The sequence below is a fragment of the Melanotaenia boesemani genome, chromosome 19 (genome assembly GCF_017639745.1).
Source record: "Melanotaenia boesemani isolate fMelBoe1 chromosome 19, fMelBoe1.pri, whole genome shotgun sequence".
NCBI lineage: Eukaryota > Metazoa > Chordata > Actinopteri > Atheriniformes > Melanotaeniidae > Melanotaenia > Melanotaenia boesemani.
This window is the reverse complement of record NC_055700.1, coordinates 28,855,652-28,870,988: the sequence shown is the minus strand read 5'-3', so window position 1 is coordinate 28,870,988 and position 15,337 is coordinate 28,855,652. Positions and strand designations below refer to the sequence as shown.

The 15,337-nt window shown below is 44.2% G+C and overlaps 1 protein-coding gene across 1 annotated transcript in view; it reads right to left on the bottom strand.

Moving 5' to 3' along the window:
* Positions 1 to 15,337, bottom strand: part of LOC121629802 (spectrin alpha chain, non-erythrocytic 1-like) — a 36,637-nt gene that overhangs the window by 5,400 nt on the left and 15,900 nt on the right. The window contains 22 exon segments of the mRNA XM_041969603.1: positions 32 to 130; positions 210 to 342; positions 426 to 547; positions 629 to 749; positions 818 to 1,026; positions 1,596 to 1,700; positions 1,786 to 1,923; positions 2,406 to 2,537; positions 3,140 to 3,154; positions 3,321 to 3,483; positions 4,898 to 5,001; positions 5,084 to 5,230; positions 5,310 to 5,507; positions 5,595 to 5,694; positions 5,832 to 6,013; positions 6,087 to 6,231; positions 6,411 to 6,502; positions 6,972 to 7,019; positions 8,904 to 8,939; positions 9,037 to 9,069; positions 9,576 to 9,680; positions 9,929 to 10,127. Coding sequence (XP_041825537.1) covers positions 32 to 130; positions 210 to 342; positions 426 to 547; positions 629 to 749; positions 818 to 1,026; positions 1,596 to 1,700; positions 1,786 to 1,923; positions 2,406 to 2,537; positions 3,140 to 3,154; positions 3,321 to 3,483; positions 4,898 to 5,001; positions 5,084 to 5,230; positions 5,310 to 5,507; positions 5,595 to 5,694; positions 5,832 to 6,013; positions 6,087 to 6,231; positions 6,411 to 6,502; positions 6,972 to 7,019; positions 8,904 to 8,939; positions 9,037 to 9,069; positions 9,576 to 9,680; positions 9,929 to 10,127 — 2,626 coding nt within the window.

The following is a 15,337-nucleotide window of genomic DNA, read 5'->3' as shown; positions in this document are numbered from 1 at the left end:
AGCACATTGATAGTCTGTGGATGGTTGCTACCTTCTTGATAAGCTCCTCTCCATTTGCACACACATCGTTGACCCTGTCCCGGTGGACGGTGAAGTCCGTCTCAAAGGCTTCGTGTTTCTTCAGTAAGCCCTGAGAAATCAAACAGAAGTTAACACAACGTCTCCTAACGATGATGAAAACTTCGACATGAGAAGGTTTTTATTAGAACCTGAACAGCGGCCAGCGTGTCTCCGTAGTCCTCGCTTCCCACCAGGTTTAACTTCTCATTGATCCAAGCTTCTTCCTCCTCCACATTAGCCACAAACTGCTGGTACTCCAGAGATTCCTCCAGCCTCTTCCCCCTGCAACCACACACATCATCCTCCATCACATTTCTGGTTCCTCCATCCAAAACTGCAGCCATGTCCTGGACCTAAGTACCAACCTGGCTCCAGACAGATCTTTGAGCTCTTTCCAGTGGTCAACAAACTGAGCCAGTCTCTGCTGGATCTCCTCCTGACCGATGCTGTTATCGTCCGACAGCTTCTTCCCTGTATCCAGCACTGACTGGGAGGGGAGGACAGAGTCAACTACAGCTTCTATGATAAGACTAGGTAAGTTAAAACCTGGAACAGATGAGGACTCTACCTGGATGGCCGGTTCATGAGCTCCCAGCTCTGCCTCCAGCCTCTTATGTTTCTTCCTCAGATTCTGAACTCCTGTCAAATCACGTCCGTAGTCCTCCGAGCCCACCAGTAACTTCTTCTCTCTGAGAGGAAAAGCAAAGTTTAACCTCAGACCCAGAAGAAAAAAAGAAGAAGAATAGGACGTTCTTACTTGATCCAGGACTCCTCATCATCCAGGTCTCTAAAAAACTGATGCAGGCGGTGCGACTCGTTGAGTTTGGTCCGCCGACCTGCAGCCATGCTCTTGATTTTAGCGAAGCGCCCGTTGACGGCGTCGCGTTTGTCCTTCACCTGCGACGTGTCGAAGGCGTTGCTGGCCATCAGACTGTCGGCCTGGCCATTCAGGTCTTTCAGACGGTCCTGAGGAAGGATTACAGACACCTCATCACGTCTGTGGACACTGAAATGTTTTCTAAGGGCTGGGATATTCTGGCTGTTAGCGATACGTCCATGCACGCATCATGGCTGCTACGCATTCCTAGCGATCGTTTGGCACGTAGGTCACGTACCTCGATGCGAGGTAACGTGTCCAACTGCACTGTACTCCCCCTAGTGGTTAACTCCAGTATTGAGTGTTTTTGCTGCGTCATGCTTCCGTTGTTTGAAGCAAGTATTTACACAAACGTAGAGGAACATTGATGTGTATGCTTGTGTTCACAGCAAGTACATCCCAGTCATAACAGGTCCTGTCAAGTCCTGTCCCAACAAATACTGCCAGGTCCCATCAAGTCCTGTTAGGACCCATCGTGTCATGTTGGGTTTTGTCAAGTCATGTCGGGTCATGTCTGGTCCCGTCAGGTCCTGTTAGGATCTGTTGGGTCCCATAGGGTCCCATCCAGTCCTGTCGATTTCTGCTGTATCCTGTTGGGTCATCTCAGGACCAGTCTGGTCCCGTTAGGTCCCGATGTTCCCAGATGAAGACTACTAACCTCATGAGCAGAGATATCCGCCTCCAGCAGCTGGTGCTTCTTCAGCAGGTTGTTGACTGAGGCCAAATCTTTGCCGTAGTCCTCAGAAGCAAGAAGAGCTTCAACCTGAAACACAGACCATCATGTTCAGACCATCAGGGTCAGTCCACCAGGTTCAGACTGCCAGTGTGTATGTTGACCAGGATCTGACCTCAGAGAGCCAGAAGTCAAAGTCTTTGATGCCAGTGTTGAAGTTCTGCTGCTTGTTGGCTTCCTTCAGCTTCTGGCTCTTCTCTGCTGACTTGTTGACCAGGAACTGCCACTGATCGTCTAGAGCGCCGAGACGGGCCTGAGAACCAGAACAAAGCTGGATTTGGAATCAGCTCTTCACTTCTACAGACTTCTTTATGATCACATGAAAGAAGAAAACCATACTGGAGTTTGTTTTAAAGAACAAACCAAAGAAGTGGCTCCTCTGAAGAAGATGATTAGTTTCTGTTTTACAGTCAGAGACGAACCGACACTGTTATTGTTTTCATACCTCGTGCAGCACTGGTTAACACTTGTTTTTTAAGTGCTTTATAAATAAAGTTGACCTGACAAGTAAATCAGCTGTTCAGATGATCTACGTTGTTTTTGTATGTTCTGGTACGATCACACAGCTGATGAAACGTGATGAAAAACTTTAAAATCCAAAGCAGAACATTCAGATTATCTCCGACGTGCCTGATGTGTTGGCTCTGTTGACCTGAGGGAACATCAGGTTTTCTCACAGACATTTTCAAACAGACATTCGGCTTCAGCAGATGACAGAAGTCGACGTGAACGGACCTTGACTGCATCCTCGCTGCCGGAACAGGCTCCTCTCTGAATCAGGGCATTCCCGGTGTCAATCACTCCACGGATCCGGTCGGCATTGGCGTGCAGCTCAGCTTCAAATGCCTGATGTTTCTGATGCTTGCTCTGGGAAGGGAGGGGGGCAAAGACACAGCATGATAACCACAAACTGATGAGATGAGCAATGTCTGACACTCAAGATGGAGCAGAAAGCATAAATTAACCGATCTGAAGCAGCTTGAAATGTGAATTAGCCATTAGTGGAACCAAAACACGGAGGTTCAACAGAACATTAACGATGGAGAACGTCTAAACACCAACACACATGGAGAACACAAAATGTCAGCAGCTTCTGCAACACTGAAGATAAACCAGGAGGAAGAGTCACTGAAAGCTACTTCCAGTTTGGATCCAGCTTTCCAAAAACAGCTGCAGGTATCAAAACTTGCAGCTTTCTTTCAGGAATTTTCCTTTTAGATCAGTTCAGTCTGGATTCAAACCTCTGAAGCAAACTTAAACATAACTTCTCACCAAGAAACTGAAAAAACTAAGACAAACCCTTCAATGAATAAAACAATCCTAAAGAAAAGGAAAAGAAGCCGGTATTTAACTGTGCTGATGAGGGACAAACTGAGAATGGAGGGATGTTTGCTTTCTATCTACACAAACAGCAGACGGAGACACATGGACGTCATCTGTTAGTCAGCTTACACACTACGCAGACTTACCAGCAGCTTGGACAGCTAGAAAAAAAACAAGACAGTAAAAGATAATTCAGTTTCACTTCAGACAAGACGAGAGGACGGATAAACATTCAGTTACCTGATGAGGTACCATCAGTCTGAACTAACATCTACTCATCTGTTCATGACACCTGAAGGACGAGCCAGCAGAGAACCACGGGCGTACCTGGATGTTGGTGGGATCCTTGTAGGACTCATCGGTGGCAGTCTGGAGCTTCTCACTGATCCAGGCCTCTATCTCGTCCACATCCCGGCTGAACTGCTGCAGGGTCTGGGATTCTCCCAGTTTGGAGCGCTTCTCAATCATCTGGGCCTTCAGCCGGCGCCACCTTTAAAAGATAAAACAAGCATCTGAATCTGATCTGGTTGGAGGTTCTGAGACTGAAGATCTGAAGTTCCTGCTGTATCTCACATCTTTAGTCTGCACAGAAAGCGGGACACAAGTTAAAATAAAAAAAGAACAATTCAGATCCAAAGAGCTGGTTTTAAAACCTGATCCAGGACCAAACTTCTGTCTGTATTATGCAATGGTCTTGCAGCTCCATCACTTCTAATGATGAGATGATCATCAGACAGATTCAGGACACCAGACTAACTCTCTGCATTGGTTAAATTCTTGACTATCTTTCCCAGCGTCGCTCTCAGCCCCACATCTAATCCATTTGAGGATTTCCTTCTGATCATTATCCAAATACACTGATAATGAAACATGACTGAACCAGAATGAGGTTCGAGAACATGTGGATCTTTATTTAGGTAGAAAACTTAGTTCTAGCATTACTGAACTGAATGAAACTAAACATCTTAAGCAAGTGAAACCATGCTGCTGCGAAACAGGAGGCTTCTAGAAAACTTCCCTCCACAGACTTTAATCTTTTTCATGATTATTTTCATCTTGGGACTGAAATCTGGTAGAACTCTGCTCCTCTTAAACAATATTCTAAACCGTGTTTATGGCTGCTGAAGCAGCTCTTTTGTTTTATTTTTTTTTTTAAATACACAGCAATCGCATCACCCACAATTAATAAATTAACACAAGACAGCTTCCAGGATCTTCCCCAGGATCTTCCCCAGGATGTTCTCCAGGATCTTCTCCAGGATCTTCTCCAGGATCTTCTCCAGGACAGCCTCCAGGCGCAGCTCAAACACTCAGGGTGAGTCTGGTTTTCTCCTGGTTTATCAGCCAGAATATTCTCAGCCTGATGCTTCACCAAACACATGCAGCTTCTTCATGTTTTCTCAGAGCTGAACTTCTGGGGGAGACTTGATCTCCGTCAGTTCAGGTGACATCATGCAGATGGAAGGCTGCAGAGGTTAAAATCTATTCATCTCTCATCCAGATTTTCTTTATTTGGTTTACGAACCATGAGATAACAGATTATAGCCACATAGGAGCAAATTCCACCTTATTACATGTTTTATAACTGATTCCAGTTTCTGTGATTCTCGTCTGTGTGGTTCTTCATTGTTCTGGATCTCTGATGTGACCCAGTCACAAACCAACACATAAAACGGTGTACAGTTGTAGATCAGAACCAATCAGAGGAGACGACCCACCTCTTCTCTGCCTTTACCTGGTTTTATGGTGGTGTCATTATTCCCTGAGCTCGGTAAGGCGGGAATGAACACCTACAGATAAGAGTCCTCCACCTGGACCTGAGACATGCTTTTTGGTGGCTCTCTAGATCCACAATGTTCTTACATTATCTACAGATATGCAAGGAGCCCCCTGATGTTTCTTACCGGTCCAGGACTTCGTTGCAGCGGTTGAAGATCTCAGGTTTGGCGTAGTGGTCCGCTCCAATCAGCTGATCAGCGAAGGACTGCAGAGCAGCGATCTTCTCCTCCTGAACAGAAACTTATCAGTTATTTATTTCTACAATAACTCTGCTTAACGTTAAAGATTTTCTCTGTGAATGTTTACCGGACCTGGACATTAATGGCCTTGTCAAAGTCTTCATGTTTCTTGATGAGGGCCTCCACGCTGTCCAGGGAGTCGCCCTTATCATCGCTGGCGAGGAAGGCTTCCCGAGCCGCCATCCAGTTCTCAGCCTGCTCGCAGTCCCTGTTGAAGAGCTGAGGAAGACAACACAGCTGTCAGGGATGAAGGAAAGAAGGACAGGGTCTACATGCTCGTTTCAGGATGATAGATTACCTGGAGCTCCAGGCACTGGTCCAGCATCATGCGGCGCTGAACCCAGGCCTTCTCCAGGTCGGCACGCTCGTGGTCCAGAGCCTGCAGTTTCTGCTGGATCTCAGGACTGGCATAGTGGCCCTGAGCCAGAAGCTGCTGACCGAACTGCTCAAAGGCCTGGAAGGTCCCAGCACGAGCATCGATCTCAGTCCGGTGCTCCTGGAAGACAAAAGGATGAAAAACAGACGGCATTAGATCAGAAATGAGCTGCAGGATAGGGAGACGAGATCAGGAGACATCTGGCACCTGATGTCTCTCTAGAAGGGCCTCAGCTCCTGTCACGTCTTTGGCCAGCTCCTCTGAGGACACCAGTCCTCGGATGCCATTGATCCAGGACATCAGGTCTCTGTAGAGATGAAGGAGAATAATATTGTCATTTGATCTAATATTTATAGATCCCATCTGAAACAGGGAGAATAAACTGGTCAGTGTTTGGAAACAAGGTTCAGCTTAGTGGAGACGGAGTTCAGACGTTCTGCTCACCTGAAGTCTGACAGGAAACGCTGTAGGTCGTGAGAGTTGCCCAGTTTGTCCTTGCGCTGGTCAGCTCGTCCCACCAGGCTGCTCCAGGCGGTGTTCAGCTCGGTGCATTTCTCCTGAATATCATCCACCGCCTCCGGGTGGGACTGGATCAGACGCTCCGCCGTCTCTCCGAGAGAATTCACCTGCAGAGAGAGAAGAGGTAAAAACAGCCTCTACAGGTATGAAACATATGGTTTCCAGTCGGGATCATCTGACCTTGTCACCCAGGGCTGCCAGGTCTCTTTCGAAGCCTTCGTGTTTGCGTTGCAGAGCTTGGACACTGGCCAGGTCATGACCGTAGTTATCCGTGTTCAGCGCCTGGTTCTTCTCCTCAATCCACTCCTTGGTTTCATCAGCATCCCTGACAGACACAGAAAACTGGTGTTCCTGATGTCGTCTCCAAAGAGGAACCTCAGATCTAACTAACTGGAAATGTGGTGGTGGTTCTTTAAACTCAGACCAGTTGCCAGAACTGGAAATGTGCTCCATGTTTCAGACTGAGCATGAACATCACCTGCAGCTTCATATTGTCAGGCGTACCTATGGAAGCGCTGCACTTCATGGGCGCTGCCCAGCATGTTGCTCCGGTCTTCAGCCAGCTGCTGTAAGGACCTCCAGCGGTTGTTCAGATCCTGCACGAAACAAACCAGTCACAATGCTGATGTTTGAGTCAGATCCACCTGGTTTCCTCTGATTTTACTGGTGAAATGTGAGCTCAGAGCAGAGATGAAGTCTTCAGCAGTTAACAGCTGGACCAACTTTAAGATCCCCTTTACAGGAGGGATGTTAATGAAATGTTTCACTTCAGATTAATCAAGTCAATGTGATAACTGATTAAAGAGTGTTTCTGATGATAACGTCTATGTATCTGGGAACAAACAAACATGGTGGATGGTGAAGACGATGAGACGAACATGATAGAACAAGGACAAAGAAACTAAAACATCGTTATGATCACTTCTGCTGGATTAAACAAATACCAACATGATGCGAGTCAGGGTTCGGAGGCCAGGAAGACACGATCACATGACATCAGGAAAACAAGGTTAGTTTTCTGATCAGAAAGGTGAACATAGACAGGACCGTTTGACTGGGACTTACCTTGATTGAATTAAAGTTAGCCGTTGTTTGAACACCCAAGCGTACAGTCTACGATCCAGAATGAATGAAACATAAATAATTAAAGAAAGAAGAAAAAGAAGAAAACACCAAACTCGTCAAGACTTATGATTCTTCCTGATTCAAGGCTTGGTTTAATCACAACCAAACATTTACACTAATCAGGGAGTACTGTGATCATGGTTACCATGGAAACAGCTGACAAGCGTCAAACACTGGATTACAATGAATCAAACAAGGCCACCGGAAGTGACCTTGGAGACGAGAAAATAGAAAATTCTCTAAGATTCCAAGGATCTTAAGAGGATTTTGAAGTTAATCATGGTGTTTGCTTAATCATATTCCATTGATTAATGTGACATCATCATGATTGAGGTGACATCATCATGGTTAATGTGACATCATCATAGTCTGATTTCACGAGGAGAACTTTCTGAACTGCAGTAAACCACTACACTGGGATCAAAAGACCTGGTCAGTTAGGAGTTTTTCCTTAACATTGTACAGTACAATGTTGTCCTAACACCCGGATACTAGCTGTGGCTCCTCGTGAGCCGAGCTGATTCTGTACGGTGGCACGCAGCAGAGCTCTGATTGGTCAGAGTCATCACATGTGGGATCAAACATGGCTTTAGCTGAACACACAGTCACACTTCCCTTTCAATGGAGTCGTCTGAGTCCAGTGGAAAATTTACACAAAGCAGATTAAAAGATTGCAGACTGATGCAGGGCTCCGGACTAACTTTTTGGGTACACCAAAAAATTGAGGTGCATCCAAATTTTTACAGCGTCGCTCTCAGGAGCTCATTTTAATACATTTTTATGATCATTACACAGAAACATTGTTGGTTATTTAAGTTATTGTAAAGAATAATGAGGTTTAGAAAAATGTTTTGTCTTTATTTTTATGTTTTTATTTGGATAAAAACGGTAAAAACTAAATTAAACTAAACCTTACAAACTTTGAAATATTTCATGAGGTTGTGCTGCTTCTGGCAAATTTCCCTCCTCTTGATGTTTAATCTTTTTCATAATTATCTACTTGGACTTGAATTCTGTGGAAGGCAGCTCTTACTTGCGTTATGCCAAGAACGTCATGTCAGTCGCGGGAATGCACACAGCTGAAGAAGAAGAATCTACCGGCATTATAGGAATAACAGTCCTATTAAATACATCCCATATTCTCTGTAGGTTTTATTAACATTAACACCATATCTATATTCTAGAGCTGCGTAGCGTTTTTTTTTATAATCTGTTAGCCACTGCTGGACTTGTGGGGGAGACGTGAGCTGGGTCAGTGCAGGTGACGACATGTAGACGGGGGATTGCAGCATTTCAAACACATTCAGCTCTCATCCAGCTTTTCTGCTTCATGTTGCTCAGGCATGGAAGAAAAACTATTAAATTAATGAGGGTAATCGATGACAACCACGTATGAGCAAATTCCACCATATTCTACATTTTACAATCAATGTCAGCTTCAGCAGTTCTCGTCTGTGTCGTTCTTTGTTGTTTTCAAACCAACAAACAGCTGTGGACCAGAGCCAATCAGAGGTGAAGACCCACCCCTTCTCTTAGCTTCATCACGGTGTTTTTCTTCACTGAGCTCGGGTAAGGAGGGAATGAACACAGAATACGTAGACAGACGTTCACAGAGATAATTAAAGTCCTTCATCTAGACCTGTTAGGTGCACCAGTGGGACCAAGACCACACACCCCTAATTCCAGCTGAACCAAGGCAGCTGTGATGGGACGCAGCATGACGACCAGAGGAAATCGTACTGTACCATGTGATGGAAAAACACCGTTAGTTTCTGACCAAAACTGATCAGCTGTCACATCTTTGGGAGATTTCTTTTTAAGGACCAAAACCAGATGAATTTTGTGTAGATGTTTGTTTTAAATGACGCTTACCTTCCACGGTGAGGCAGTCTTTGAATCCGCTTCATCCTGTTCAATCAACATTAATTCCACAGTTAAAGTTAAAGTTTATTCTGGTTTGAATGATACAATATTAAAATAAAGCAGAAATGTGAATGATTTCAACCTTTCCAGGTGCAGAGCCGAGCAGTTCTTGTTGCTACAAACAGACAAAAAAACATATAAATTCGGTGACTTTACTATTATTCGATCATTCGATTCATTGCGATGCGAAATTATGGAAAGGAGAACAGATAAGACCTGGACAAGATTTATTCCATATTTATGGTGTTTAAAGCCAAAATATAACCGTAGTGCTAGAATCATACGACAGCACCTCATGTGTTCCTGCCCCACGTCTGAGAAGAAGCTGCCGGTTGTTCTAACTATTTCTAACACTTTTTCCTGGAGATTCCACGGAAGATTTTGAATAATATGTTTGATATTTGCTGGATTTATTCATGGTTGGACATGAATAAAGGATAGTGGAGATAATTTGTTTGGTAACTTGAATTAATGGATACTGGGGAAAAACAATGAATTGAAAATCGTTTAAAAACTGTATCGTAGCACCGTGAATCGAATCGTGAGGGCTCCAGGATGGCACAGCTGGACCAGGACAGCTCAGAGGGAAACTGATCTCTGACTAGTAGACATGAAGCTCACCTGAGCTTGGACCATGGGAGCCTCCTCAGCCATGAGGCCTTCAGACTCCAGCTCCGATGCCACCTTGTTTATGTCCCTCAGACGAGATTCGTTGGCTTTCAAGTCCTTAAAAAAACAACACACACTTTAACCAAGAGCAGAAATCGGGGAACCTAAAACTCCACATCATCTTGTTACGTATGTAACCAGATGGCTGGCTTCGTTAAATCTACGTGTTTATCTTTGTTCAACGCATTGTTTTCTGTGCTGTGATCCAACGTTCATGTTTCATTTACCAAAACGTTCCCAAGTAATTCAGTAAGTTTTATAAACACCTGAGGAAAAAAGAAGGAGGAAAGCCGAGCAGATGTTACCTTCTGGAAGTCATCAAACTTCTTCTGCAGAACCTCGACCTGCTCCAGGTCAGAGCCCACCTCCTCATTGGTCAGAGCGTTCTCCTTCTCGTTGATCCACTGCTGGAGCTCGTTGGCTTCCCGGAACAACATGAACTTCTTGCAGCTCTTCTCCAGCATGTCTTTCCGTTTTTCTCCCAGTTCTAGCAGAGTCCCGTACCTTCAGCAGAGAAGACAACGTCAACCAGAGAACCCGGAGAACACTCGCCTACTGCTACTGAGTTACAGAACATGCCACAAGACAGAAGAGGAAAGACTTCAGCAGCTTCATGATGTCGAACTCAAGAATATGAAATGAATGATTTCAGAGACATCCTGATGTCAAGGACTTTCCTTCTGTCCACATCAGGTGTGTCAAATGTACGGCCCGGGGGCCAAAACTGGCCCACCAGAGGCTGCAATCTGGCCTGCAGGATGAATGATGTAAATAAGAAAATAACATAGAAGATATTAACTAATATATTATTAAAAGTAACTAAAATTCACAATTTTTCCACGTGAGGTTTAGTAAAACATTTCCAGGTCAGGGGCACTAAACACATAAACAGGTTTAGCAGCAGTTTTCTCTTTAAACAGCAACAGTTAAAATATTTCTTCATATATATTTATAAAATCACATCTTTATGAGAAAGAAGGATGAAATGTTCAGGATTTACTAACTAAAAGGTAAAAAGTCAGCAGGATGAATTTAAAGCTGTGAAGCTGCTTCCTTCTAAACACAGAAGGAACAATATGTGATGAATATCAGCATCAGGTGAACAGACAGAAAGCAGGATGAGAATCTCACAGCTTCTAGATGGTGAGGAGAGAGAAATATTCACAATATGCACAATAACTTCCATCCATGCACCTTCACTGCTTCATTATCCAGATTTCTGGCCTATAAATTCTCCAAACTTTCATTCTTAGCTTGACTGTTTAGCTTCACCTCTGCACCTGCAGCCTCCGCTACCGGGAGTTAAGGGTTAACATCTGGTTTCCGGGTGTAGCGTCAGGTCTGTAGATGTAACTATAAACATGTGTGGTATCCACAGAAAGTCCAGAATCTCAGCTACCAGCTCAGTGAAACCATTTCTATCACCAACAAACACAGTTAAGACAACAATAATTAAAAGACCAGATACACAAAGTCCGAACACAGATGTAAACACAGATGATGTCTCCCCATGAACATGAACAACAGACTCCTCTACTGAAAGCTCACATCTCACAGATTCCACAGCTGGAAGTTTCATCTTAATATGACCAAGATTCACCGAACCAGAGACAGAAGAAGACCCGATTTATGCTTCACGTTTGTAAAAGTCAGAAAGCATGTCTTACCTTTGCTGTCCTAAATTAAAACTGCATTTATTAAAAACTAACAATAATAAATAAATTAAATCTCGTTTCTCGTCTTTTGGGAGCAGTTTCCCGTCCAAAAAATCACGATGTTCTACCATCTGCATGGGCTTTGACAAAGAGAAACTTTGGTTCTTCTTCTTCTTTCTTAAGTTCCAGACAGAAAACGTCTCATTTTAATAAACCCGCTCTCTCCTGATGACATCATCACCGCTGCAGCAGAAAAAAAAACAAAAACGCGCCTACCTGTGCCTACACTGTTATTTTTGTGCATAGTGGAATAATTTCTTAAGAGTTTTGTGGCGTACTTCACATTTCTATGATCTGTTCAGACTGAGCATGACATGAAAGTCAATGGGCAATAATAATTTAAAAAGTGTTGAAAATGAAACCATAAATATAGAGAAATACTCAAAAATTGGAAAAGTTTTCATCACATTTTGCTAAATAATAATAAAAAAACATAATTTATTACGCTATACAAGTTTATCTTTTCTTATTAGGAGCAGAGTACAGAGGTGTTTTCATTGTTTTTCTACTGTGGTATAATTTTATGTATTTTAATTATTTTGAGTATTTTAAACTGCTTTATTCCCTGAATATGTGGAACAGAAACAAAAGGCTGTGGAACTTCGAAAGTCAAATTCAGATTCAGATGTTTTTCATTTTCATGAAACTGTGTTGGGTTAGCTTCATTAAAATGAACAGACGAAAACACTGAACTAAAAAACTCAAGTTATTTTAACTATTTCCATTTTCTAGTTTTTAAAGCTAATTTTTTTTGTAGAGTGCAGGTTCATTTGTACAAGCAGTACATGTACTGCTTGTACTACACGTACTGCACATACTACACGTACTGCACATACAACATGTACTACACGTACTGCTTGTACTACACGTACTGCTTGTACTACATGTACTTCTTGTACTACAAGTACTACACATACTGCTTGTACTACACGTGCTGCTTGTACTACAAGTACTACACATACTGCTTGTACTACACGTGCTGCTTGTACTACACGTGCTGCTTGTACTACACGTGCTGCTTGTACTACACGTGCTGCTTGTACTACACGTACTACACGTACTGCTTGTACTACATGTGCTGCTTGTACTACACGTGCTGCTTGTGCTACACGTACTGCTTGTACTACACGTGCTGCTTGTACTACACGTACTGCTTGTACTACACGTGCTGCTTGTACTACACGTACTACACGTGCTGCTTGTACTACACGTGCTGCTTGTACTACACGTGCTGCTTGTACTACACGTACTACACGTGCTGCTTGTACTACACGTGCTGCTTGTACTACACGTGCTGCTTGTACTACACGTGCTGCTTGTACTACACGTACTACACGTGCTGCTTGTACTACACGTGCTGCTTGTACTACACGTACTACACGTACTGCTTGTACTACACGTGCTGCTTGTACTACACGTGCTGCTTGTACTACACGTACTGCTTGTACTACACGTACTACACGTACTGCTTGTACTACACGTGCTGCTTGTACTACACGTACTACACCTACTGCTTGTACTACACGTGCTGCTTGTACTACACGTACTACACGTACTGCTTGTACTACACGTGCTGCTTGTACTACACGTGCTGCTTGTACTACACGTACTACACGTACTGCTTGTACTACACGTGCTGCTTGTACTACACGTACTACACCTACTGCTTGTACTACACGTGCTGCTTGTACTACACGTACTACACGTACTGCTTGTACTACACGTGCTGCTTGTACTACACGTGCTGCTTGTACTACACGTACTGCTTGTACTACACGTACTGCTTGTACTACACGTACTTTACATACTGCTTGTACTACACGTGCTGCTTGTACTACACGTGCTGCTTGTACTACACGTGCTGCTTGTACTACACGTACTGCTTGTACTACATGTACTACACGTGCTGCTTGTACTACACGTACTGCTTGTACTACATGTACTACACGTGCTGCTTGTACTACACGTGCTGCTTGTACTACACGTGCTGCTTGTACTACACGTACTACACGTGCTGCTTGTACTACACGTGCTGCTTGTACTACACGTGCTGCTTGTACTACACGTACTACACGTACTGCTTGTACTACACGTGCTGCTTGTACTACACGTGCTGCTTGTACTACACGTGCTGCTTGTACTACACGTACTACACGTACTGCTTGTACTACACGTGCTGCTTGTACTACACGTGCTGCTTGTACTACACGTACTACACGTGCTGCTTGTACTACACGTACTACACGTGCTGCTTGTACTACACGTGCTGCTTGTACTACACGTACTACACGTACTACACGTACTGCTTGTACTACACGTGCTGCTTGTACTACACGTACTACACCTACTGCTTGTACTACACGTGCTGCTTGTACTACACGTGCTGCTTGTACTACACGTACTGCTTGTACTACACGTGCTGCTTGTACTACACGTACTACACGTACTGCTTGTACTACATGTGCTGCTTGTACTACACGTGCTGCTTGTACTACACGTACTGCTTGTACTACACGTACTGCTTGTACTACACGTACTGCTTGTACTACACGTACTACACGTACTGCTTGTACTACACGTGCTGCTTGTACTACACGTACTACACGTGCTGCTTGTACTACACGTGCTGCTTGTACTACACGTACTACACGTACTGCTTGTACTACATGTGCTGCTTGTACTACACGTGCTGCTTGTACTACACGTACTGCTTGTACTACACGTGCTGCTTGTACTACACGTGCTGCTTGTACTACACGTACTGCTTGTACTACACGTACTACACGTACTGCTTGTACTACACGTGCTGCTTGTACTACACGTACTACACGTGCTGCTTGTACTACACGTGCTGCTTGTACTACACGTGCTGCTTGTACTACACGTGCTGCTTGTACTACACGTGCTGCTTGTACTACACGTACTACACGTGCTGCTTGTACTACACGTGCTGCTTGTACTACACGTGCTGCTTGTACTACACGTACTACACGTACTACACGTACTGCTTGTACTACACGTGCTGCTTGTACTACACGTACTACACCTACTGCTTGTACTACACGTGCTGCTTGTACTACACGTGCTGCTTGTACTACACGTACTGCTTGTACTACACGTGCTGCTTGTAGTACACGTGCTGCTTGTACTACACGTGCTGCTTGTACTACACGTGCTGCTTGTACTACACGTACTACACGTGCTGCTTGTACTACACGTACTACACGTGCTGCTTGTACTACACGTGCTGCTTGTACTACACGTACTACACGTGCTGCTTGTACTACACGTACTACACGTGCTGCTTGTACTACACGTGCTGCTTGTACTACATGTACTTCTTGTACTACACGTACTACACGTACTGCTTGTACTACACGTACTACACATACTGCTTGTACTACACGTACTACACATACTGCTTGTACTACACGTGCTGCTTGTACTACACGTGCTGCTTGTACTACACGTGCTGCTTGTACTACATGTACTACACGTGCTGCTTGTACTACACATACTGCTTGTACTACATGTACTACACGTGCTGCTTGTACTACACGTGCTGCTTGTACTACACGTACTACACGTGCTGCTTGTACTACACGTACTACACGTGCTGCTTGTACTACACGTGCTGCTTGTACTACATGTACTTCTTGTACTACATGTACTTCTTGTACTACACGTACTACACGTACTGCTTGTACTACACGTACTGCTTGTACTACACGTGCTGCTTGTACTACACGTGCTGCTTGTACTACACGTACTGCTTGTACTACATGTACTACACGTGCTGCTTGTACTACACGTACTGCTTGTACTACATGTACTACACGTGCTGCTTGTACTACACGTGCTGCTTGTACTACACGTGCTGCTTGTACTACACGTACTACACGTGCTGCTTGTACTACACGTGCTGCTTGTACTACATGTACTTCTTGTACTACACGTACTGCTTGTACTACACGTACTGCTTGTACTACACGTGCTGCT